The following is a 10,310-nucleotide window of genomic DNA, read 5'->3' on the forward strand; positions in this document are numbered from 1 at the left end:
ATCATTGACAGAGAAGACAGGGAGAAGCAGTTTTCCCAGCTGTTGCTGTAAATGATGTGCATTGTGTTCACAACCATTAGCAGGTGGAGGATTTGAAGTGTGGGTAGATTGCAGAGCTGCCTCTTTTAAAAATGCATAAGCACTTTGTGAGTTTGCTAAGTTGTGATTCACTCAGCTCGGTTTGAATTTTTCATAGAGGAGAAAGATTCTGTAGTCTTTCCTCTTTTATTCCTTCTTTGTCAGTAAGGACTCAGGGCTATAGTGGAGAGGGACGGAGTCCACTCATTTAATTTTCTTGATTGGTCCTCAATTTGTCCAAGTTGTAAACTGCTGAAAGATTTAGTGTTTAAGGACTCGAGGCTATTGAGTTTCCTGCCCCTCCCATTTAATCCCAACTACAAATGCCTCTGGGCTCTGGGTTTAAATTTATTTGATGTGTCCTAGAGTAAATTTTTATCCTGGAAGTTCCATCCATTTGTGAAATTCTAAGCACTGCACTGTAAAGGAAACTTCTTTCCAAAATTATCCCCTGGTCTCATAGTATGTGCTAATGGTTACTCTCCACTCCCAAACAAAATCAGACACTGCAAAATGCTCAGTGTACACTTTCCTGAAGAGTCCGGTTATAGCATGAGTGTTCTTCCCAACATGATGCTCCAGCCAGACTGAAGAATTGGTTGTATAGCGTGTTAGTAGAAACATAATCATCATATCTAACAAGCTCCTGATGTGTTTTGTTTATGTGGATCAGTTTCTGGCTTCTAGCAGAATGAATGTGTACACTGGTCAAAGTGTGGATTGGGTGCCACAAACCATGAAATGCTTTTACCTTAATTATCTCATTTAATTTTCCTAAAACCCTTATAAGGAAGATACTATTACTAACCTTATTTTTCAGAAGAGGAAACTAAGGCTCAGAGAGGTAAAGTAATTGATCCAAGCTGACATATTGCAGAGCCTGACTCTGGAGCCTGCAATCTATCTACTGTGTTATCAACGTGTTATAATTCAACATATGTGTTTGACTCATTCATTTAATCATCAAACATTTATCAAGCCTCTATTATGTGCCTGGCAGCAAAAATGATGTCCAACAAATTCAGCAGTGGTTTATTTAAAGATAAGGAAGAGCTATTAGGTTCTTTGACCAGAAACTAGTCAATACACCCCCAAAAGGCTGCAGATATTTTGTTGTTTTAATATCAACAAATGAGACTTTTCCTGGAATAAAATGATTTTCTCCCTATATCTGACTAATCAATCGTAACCTATTTTCTCCTCAAATGGAGAGAATTATTCCACCCAGTATTGAAACCTCAGCAAATTGGGAGCAAAAGTATGTTGTAATTTGAAGTACCAAGGTATTTAGGAGATCATAATTTACTATAATGGGGAAGATTCTAGACTACCTTGAGTTGACCTTTCACAGATCCTTTTACTCTTTCCAAAACAGGTAAGCTTATGTCAGTGGAACTGCAAGGGTGAAAGGGCAACGGTGAAAGGGTTTTCTGTGTTCTGGTTTATATCCTCTGTCTGCTGTGGTTAAATTCTTGGGAAGGGGGTAAGCAAAAGAGAAAAGAAACAATTGGTTCTCTTCTCACATCTGATTATTTTTCAGATTTTATAATGACCCTTCAGACTGCACTTCTAACTGAACTGTATTAATACCATCTTCTTCCTTGATTTCAAGCTAATATATAGACTTCAGAAGCTATCTTATGAATTACCTTTCCAAAGTAGTAAAACATTCAGATGTGCTCATAAAATATTGAAACATGTGGAAGTGTAATGGGCTCCACTAAAATTAATCTGTTTAATTTCCCTTTAATAGTGATAGTGCCTAGAATTAGTGGAAAGTAATACTTCTCTTTGCCTGGAAGCTGGTGGATCCCAACTGACATTTAAATCCATGATGATCCCAGCAGTTCAGGGCAGAAATAATGCATCTGTGCCAGGGTCTTGGCTTGGACAGGTCGTGGAGGGCTGGGTGCAGTTTTCCACATGAGCACACAGGACTCACTCACATGTTGGTGTTCGTGTTGTTAAACTGCCTTTCAGAAAAGCCTCAGGTTCCCCTCCAAGTCCATTGAATAGAAAGACTTTCAGGGGAAGGTAACTCTTGGACAGAGAAATACAGGCCTGTTCTTTTTTTGTTTTTTTTTGTTGATGTGGACCATTTTCAAAATATTTATTGAATTTGTTACAATAGTATTTCTGTTTTATGTTTTAGTTTTTTGGCCACAAGGCACATGGGAGCTTAACTCCCCGACCAGGGATCAAACCTGCACCCCCTGCATCAGATGGTTAAGTCTTAATCACTGGGCCACCAGCATGTCCCCCCAGGCTTGTATTTCTACTGATTCAGGAGGGTTTATGGCCAAAATATTTTGTTATCTTGTTTTAAATTTATAGGCATGTGTATTCCAGCACATCTTTTTCTTCTATTTTCTGTCTTTCTCCTATTCCTTTTCTTTTTTTAATATAAAATTATTTATTTTAATAGGAGGTTAATTACTTTACAATATTGTATTGGTTTTGTCATACATCAACTTTCTTCTTTTACCGCTTTGTTCAGTTTCTGAACTTTCCTTAAGAAAGATCAAACTAGATCAGCCCTGGGATGGGGTGATTACTTTTCCTTGACCCAACTCATTGGAGCCATTTCTCCATGGAATCATATTAGCATAGAGATGGACAGGTTTGGAGCGGCAGAGGCAAATTCTACCTTCTGAAGGAGAAAAAAAAATCCTCCTCAGAATCTGGGCTGGCAGACAGAAACCATTTTCTATTGCTGATATTTTCAGTCACCAGCTGGCACATATTGAACAGTTTCTCTGTTGTGTGGAAGGCATTTATTCGTAATAGCCTGTGATAACTAGGACATTACTGCTGTGGTGATTCCTTCTGGCTAATTGGATTGTTGCATTTTATTTAATGGGTATATAAATACAATGAATATTCAGTCACATTTGAAAAGCAGTGCAGAAGAACGAATATATATTAGAGATCCTTTTGTCATTGTGATTTATAGGGACTTTCTTTTTTACTATCTCTGAGGAAAATGTATAACTTGTTATAAATATTTAAATTGTTTAGATATGTAGAAGGCAGACATTGTAAGAGATGATAGGATATAATCTTCCTAATAGTTTCCATCCTAAGGTTCCTCTACTTTGACCACATTAGAAGTGATAACAAAGTGGGATATTATTATCATGTGACTCATTATTTATGAGAATACGTTATAGTACAAATCGAAACTGAATCCCTTTTAAAACATATAAATGTACCACATTATCTTTGCCCTTAATATTAACATCATAAAGGGGATTGATTTCCCTTTAATTTTTTCATGGCCTTAGTGCAATAAACTATATGAAGTGCCCAGTGTATAACATCTGATCAGTAAACATTATTAGGTTTATGACTCCAAGAAGACTGTGGCTATGTAGAGAGTGGAAGGCTTGGAGCAGTGACTTATACTCAGGAAATTGCTTTGCGCAGTGACTCTGGATTTCCTAGTTTAGGGAGCCACCAACTGAGTATCTGAAAAATGGCTCTCCTCCAAATAGCTGAATGTACTCCTGTGAATCAAGATTCAGGGAAACAGGGAGAGAGGAATTCACACTGGCTTAAATATAATGTAGTGGATCATGTAATGAAACCTCATTGAAAGGCCTAGTTTCAGATATGGCTGGATCAAGGTATTTCAGAATTATTATTCCATTCAGTTCAGTTGCTCAGTCGTGTCCAACTCTTTGCAACCCAATGAATTGCAGCACACCAGGCCTCCCTGTCCATCACCATCTCCCAGAGCTCACTCAAACTCACGTCCATCGAGTCAGTGATGCCATCCAGCCATCTCATCCTCTGGCGTCCCCTTCTCCTCCTGCCCTCAGTCCCTCCCAGCATCAGAGTCTTTTCCAATGAGTCAATTCTTCGCATGAGGTGGCCAAAGTACTGGAGTTTCAGCTTTAGCATCATTCCTTCCAAAGAACATCCAGGGCTGATCTCCTTTAGAATGGGCTGGTTGGATCTCCTTGCAGTCCAAGGGACTCTCAAGAGTCTTCTCCAACACCACAGTTCAAAAGCATCAATTCTTCAGTGCTCAGCATTCTTCACAGTCCAACTCTCACATCCATACATGACCACTGGAAAAACCATAGCTTAGGATAATAGTAATTATTGAATTATTGAATTTCTACACTCTTACTTGAGCCTTTTCTGGGATGACAACAATGAACTCTTCATTGCATCTACCTCAGGGTGCTCATGGTATAATAGCTGAGATGCCTAAGATGGAAAAGAACTGTAACAAAATGTGATATGTATAATAATAGAGGCACTTACAAGGGAAGATAATAACTCAGAGGAAAAATTGGCAACTATTTCTGAGGATAGGTGAACAAAGACTTCAGAGAGAAGTGATACTTTGAAAATTGTTTTGAAAGAGAAGCATGAATTTTACAGACAGATTAGTTATAGTATTTGGGAGGCCTGTTTTCAAATCCCAGCTCTGCCATTTACAAATTGTACAGCTTTGTACAAACTATGGCAATTCCTTTTTGGGGAGCTGCAGCTAGGTCCTTGCTGCTGTGCAAGGGCTTCTTCTAGTTGCCAAGAGCAGGGGCTACTCTCTAGTTACGGTTTGTGGGTTTCTCACTGCAGTGGCTCCTCTGGTTGCAGAGCACAGGCTGTAGGGTGCATGGGCTTCAGTTGTGACACATGGCTTAGCTACCCCACCACATGTGGAATCTTCTTGGAGTAGGGACTGAACCTGTGTCCCTTGCATTGGCAGGCAGATACTTAACCACTGGACCACTGGGGAAGTCCTACAGCAAGTTTCTAAAGTCTTTAGTTTCTTTATATGGAAACTGGGGATGGAGATACTGATGTCTTAGAATTGTCATGAGGGTCTAGTATGTTAATGGGTGCGAAGAACTTACATGTGGGTTTGTACAAAGTAAGCCCTCCCTGACTGGTAGCTACCATTCCACTCTTCTAGAATTTCCCTGTTTACCTGACTGCAATAACATGGGGCATAGGATTAGGGCTTAACATCAGCCACAGTAAAGTCACTTAGCATTTATTGAGTGCTTACTTTGTGCCACACATTGCATTAAGAATTTCATTTTTGTTGTTTGTTGTTCAGTCGCTCAATCACGTCCAGCTCTTTGCAACCCCATGAACTGCTGCATGCCAGGCTTTCCTGTCCTTCACTATCTCCTGGAGAATTTCACTTGCCTTATCTAATTCCACCCTCAACTCTTGAAAGTAGGCAAGTTATTATCTTCCTCTCACAGATGAGGAAACTGAAGCTTTGAGAATTAAATGGTCTGCCAAGGTAACAAAGTTAGTGATGACACCGTGTAGCTGAATAACTATCGACTCCATGGACTGATGCATTAGAATGTATTTCCTCTTATGCAGCTCACCCTTATTAACTTCCTTCCCTCAGTGAACTTGGCTGCTGGGTACTCCTGTTGCAACCCATCCTGTGTGCCATCCTGTTTCTTCTAAAGACATGGTTGTGGATGCTTGTGTGTGTGTTGATATGCAGTGCTGCTACTCCAAGCTGAGCTGCCTGGCATTCACTCCTTGGGTCCTGTGCTTCTTTGCAGGTGAGCCTTCCAGGTGGTCATCTTCGCACTGTGATTGCTGCTGCAAGAACGGCAAGGGTGACAAAGAAGGAGAGAGTGGCACCTCCTGCAACGACCTCTCCACCTCCAGCTGCGACAGCCAGTCTGAGGCCAGCTCTCCCCAGGAGACAGTCATCTGTGGGCCCGTGACACGCCAGACCAACATCCAGACTCTGGACCGTCCCATCAAGAAGGGGCCCGTCCAGTTGATCCAGCAGTCAGAGATGCGACGGAAAAGTGACCTGCTTCGGACTCTGACTTCCGGCTCCAGGGAGTCGAACATGAGTAGCAAAAAAAAAGCAGTTAAGGAAAAGCTGTCAATTGAGGAAGAGCTGGAGAAATGTATCCAGGATTTCCTAAAGATCAAAATTCCAGATAGGTTCCCAGAGAGAAAACACCCTTGGCAATCTGAACTTTTACGGAAGTATCATCTATAGGGGCGGGTGAGGGGGTGGGGGTGGGAGAAGAAACAGAGCGTGTCACTGTTTTGAAATAAACCTCCTGAAAGAAATCCATATTTGAAAAGAGAAAATAACAACTAACAATACACATTTGTTAGAACACAATAGCCCATTGATCTACTACTGCCTATTTACCTAGTTCACCTTAACATGTCAATCCACAGGGTAGATTTCTTTCCAGATGTGGAAGTATAAGAAATTTTCTTTCTCTTTTTTTGGTTCTTTGTTTGTTTGTTAACTTGGTCCCATGTGCTGAGTATCTTATCTATAAATGACAGCCAGCTACATAAGAATAGCTGAGAAGCCTTGGGAATCATTTATCCCAAACTGGGTTTTTCCTCTCCTCTTCTACCTCCCTCCTTTGAATGAGAATTATGGTAGCGATCTCCCAATGCTATAGGTTTGGATTTAAAAAATTTCCTTTTTCCTTTTGTTTATGGGGTAATGGGGGGAAAGTGGCAGATTTTATGACTTTTCACTCAAATTGATTATGTGCCAGTTTATATTGACTCCGTATGCATGAGTATTTGTGCAACAGAAGCACAACCAAGTATATATACACACACAGAGCACATGAGCCCAGGGCCTGGGCCTCCTGAGGGGTTGCTCCTGCCCCCACCAGAGCTCTCTTAGAGTCCTTCAGCCACAGGAGCCTCGGCTCTTTTCTTAAAACCCTTCTGGGAAGATTTCTGAGCCTCTCTTGGCAACATTTCCTTACATCTAATAACCCCCATCATCAGCAAATTGTCTTCCTTATTTGGAAATGAACACCCTCAGGCTCCCTTTTACTGCACTGCTCTTTCTCAGCACTAGGAGAAGGTGAGAAGAGCTAGTCACACATTCTTTGTATTTTAAAAAACCCAAACATCCGTATCCACAAAAATTACTGCAAAATGACCCCAATTCAGCCTTCTCTACCCTGAGCTGAATTACCTTCCTCCTCTCGATGTTTCTGCCCGTGTTTTAACGGTGTGACCTTTCCACGTACTCCACTTTAAGTTCTCTGCATCCCTGTGTAGTTGTGGCAGTAAGAACAACACACAGTACTTGAATAAGGGTCCAGCCTTTTGTTTTTAGGGGAAATTGTATTTCACACATCCCCTAATCAGTTCTCATAACTTTTTAAAACTACAGTGCTTCACTGTTACTTCCTGTAGCCAGTTTTGTTTGCCTTTGGCATCTGGGATTTGGCTGTGTCCATACTAGAATTTGGCTCTCACTTCTCTGATGTCTTTGAACAACCCAACTAGATAATTGAAGCTCCGAAATTAAGAGTTGGGCTTTCTAAACGGTCTTTCTTGTTTACATCCTTGACCTGTATGGACACAACCAAAAAGAAACCGTTAATAGCCATCCATCCATGTGACTCTGTATTCTATTAATGTACTCATAGTTTTTTCATTGATTTGTGGTAAATGAAGATTAAAGGGCAATATTTGACTTTCAGCATTCCTCATGCATTTCAGTGGGAACTGAAAAAAATATTTTTTTTCTATGCTTAATTGTGTGCCAAGAACTAATTTTTTTTTTAAATTTTGTGTGTGTGGGTATGTGTATATGTACCACAGGTAATAAAGGCAACTGGATGATGTCTGTGGGAGGGAGACATAGTGACCCATTGCTTCTTTTTGAAATCTTTCATTGATGCACATTATTATGTAAGAGGTATGTCTTGATACTTGTTATTAGTCCCCATTAACATATGGATAGCTTTCTGAATTTTTTTTAATTCTTACCTTCACACCTGGGCAACAGACTCAGCCAATGTTTTTTCTTGTCCTGATGGTTCAAATGGACTTAACAATTTTGCTGAAGTGAAAAAAGAAAGATCATTTTGGGAGTTGTGTTGTAAGACAGTTATATTTATGAATTTAAGCGCTGTTTTTTCATACATTAGTATATCAGCAGACATTTGATCTTAACTACAACATAGCTTTGTACAGCCTACCAGTATGTCTTTACTGTTTTCAGTGTTTCTTTATACCATTTCATATTGGTCATATTGGCAATAGAAGATTCTGCAAAGGATCATAGAACTTAATGGGTCAAGAAGTTGAATTTGGTGAAAATATCCCCAAACTCACTTTGCCCAAATGATTCTTATGGTCCTACTGGAAGTTCTGTCAAAGAGTTGGGCGTCTAAATAAAATGGCCAGAGTCCCAACTTTCTTAAATTTCAGACTTGATTGTAATGGCTGCAAGATAGAAAACACACTAGTAAGAATTGGAGAACTAGTAAGATGGCCATCCACTCATTAATCCTACTATGTTCGTACTTTAAATAGGAAATGAAACATTGTAAAGAAAATGTTTATGGCATTTCTCTTTTCTTTGACCTGTCTTTTTTTTTTTTTTTTCTGTTTAGGCTGTCTTTATACCCCTAGGGCGGGGGGAGGGAGGTGGGGAGGGGGGGGAACAGTGGTGGCAAGTCTGTTTAAAGTAATAATAACATTTTAAATCGGGGTCAGCTCAAACCAAATGGTTCATATAGCTGAAACAGCAACAGAGTGTTCATTTGTGTGGTTGTTGGTATGGAAATAACAGTGAAAGTTAGTCATTTAATCATGTCTAACTCTTTGTGACCCCATGGACTGTAGCCCTCCAGGCTCCTTTGTCCATGGAATTTTCCAGGCAAGAATACTGGAGTCAGTGACCATTCCTTTCTCCAGGGGATCTTCCCAACCCAGGGATTGAACCCGGGTCTCCTGCATTGCAGGCAGATTTGTAAACCTGGTCAGTAAAAGTCTCTGCAGAGGCACCAGGTCCATGCACATCTTCAGTCTTATTTTAAGTGGAATTGAAGTGAGGGCTATGTGGCCTGCAACATTGGAAATGAATTCTGGGTAAGTGAACTAGAAGACTAAATGCTATTGTGGCCCTGCACCATGTATCATATTCATTTCCTCAAACTTAAAATAGTTTCAAGAATTTTTAATTCATTTCTGGACAGAACAATATGTATGGTTTGCTTCTCGAATACTGGTGAGGACAAAGGCTGATTTGAAGAGACTAGTAGCATCAAATGGGTCAAATGAATGAGGAATCATATGCACAGAGACCTTGGAAAATTCTGCCATGTTAAAATCCAGTGAGTCTATGGAGGTCATTCTCTATGGTATGTGGGTCTTCTGAAGTCAGAACTATAGTTATAAAGTTCTCTGACCCACTCTCAAAAAAGGGAGTGATCTGTGTTCAGCATGAAAGGGGGAAGACAGGAAAATAAAACTGTTGGATCATGGTGGTAGTGAGCTCTCTCTCCCTCTGCTAAGAAAAAAATTGCATTGAGATGTGGCCATAAAACAACAAAGTGGCTTCCAAAATATGCAGTGATATTATCCTTTGTACTTGTAGGCACAGTTATCTTCCTGGAAATGCATGCATGGTGAATTACAATAAAAGGGGAACAATGCACAAATCGTTAGTGTTCCCTTTGTTCTTTATTCCTCCATAGCTATACTATGTCTTCTCCCAACTGATTCATGTGAGGCAGGGGCACATGTATAAAAGGGGAGCTAACAAGGAATTTTTCTTTTTTTTTTCATTGATCTTGCTTGATTCATGGGCACCTTGCTTGCTTGATTCATGGGCACTTTGCTTGCTTAATTCACAGACACCTTTATCCACAGCACAGATGTGTACTGTTCACTCTGGGTCCTCTTAGTTGCCACTGCTTGAGCTTCGGGATTCACTTTGCTTCTCAGGGTTAGATTTCTTTCTGCTTATTGCTTTGTTGGTACCTAGCAAAACAGGCTAAAGAGAGACAAAGAAAAGGCATACATGGTGTTTTATAAAGCTACTTGACACCAACTCCCAAAATGGGAGACAAACTTTGATTCTCATATATTTTTCTCTGTTACAATTTCAACTTTTCAACTTTGTATTTATCATAGTGGTTTAACCCAGAGCACTTAAACACTGGTATTTTCTGGCACTTTCTATCATGCAGCAGGACTTGATTAGTCTTGGTCATCTGGATTATCTTTCCCTAGAGTTAAGACTCTACACACTTTTAGGAAGAATCCTTTGTCAACCTACACGTGACATAGCGATTTTCAGAGGAAAAATGATGAGAGTTATTTTCCCCCATGACCATGACAGATAAATGTTTTTGCCAATTTGCATGCTGGGTTATAGGGTCAGCATGGGCCGTTTCTCTCTTAATGTCTTGGTATTGTTGGCATCTTGCAATCTTGATGACCCAATTTATTTA

The 10,310-nt window shown here is 40.1% G+C and overlaps 1 protein-coding gene across 4 annotated transcripts in view; it reads left to right on the top strand.

The window, feature by feature from the left end:
- Positions 1–6,076, top strand: part of KCTD16 (potassium channel tetramerization domain containing 16) — a 311,458-nt gene extending 305,382 nt beyond the window's left edge. For all 4 annotated transcript variants that reach the window (XM_055556753.1, XM_055556749.1, XM_055556756.1 and 1 more), the window contains one exon: positions 5,622–6,076. In XM_055556753.1, the coding sequence (XP_055412728.1) occupies positions 5,622–6,076 (455 nt within the window). The remainder of the gene's footprint in view (positions 1–5,621) is intronic.
- Positions 6,077–10,310: the final 4,234 nt, after the last annotated feature.

The sequence above is a fragment of the Bubalus kerabau genome, chromosome 1 (assembly GCF_029407905.1).
Source record: "Bubalus kerabau isolate K-KA32 ecotype Philippines breed swamp buffalo chromosome 1, PCC_UOA_SB_1v2, whole genome shotgun sequence".
Lineage (NCBI taxonomy): Eukaryota > Metazoa > Chordata > Mammalia > Artiodactyla > Bovidae > Bubalus > Bubalus kerabau.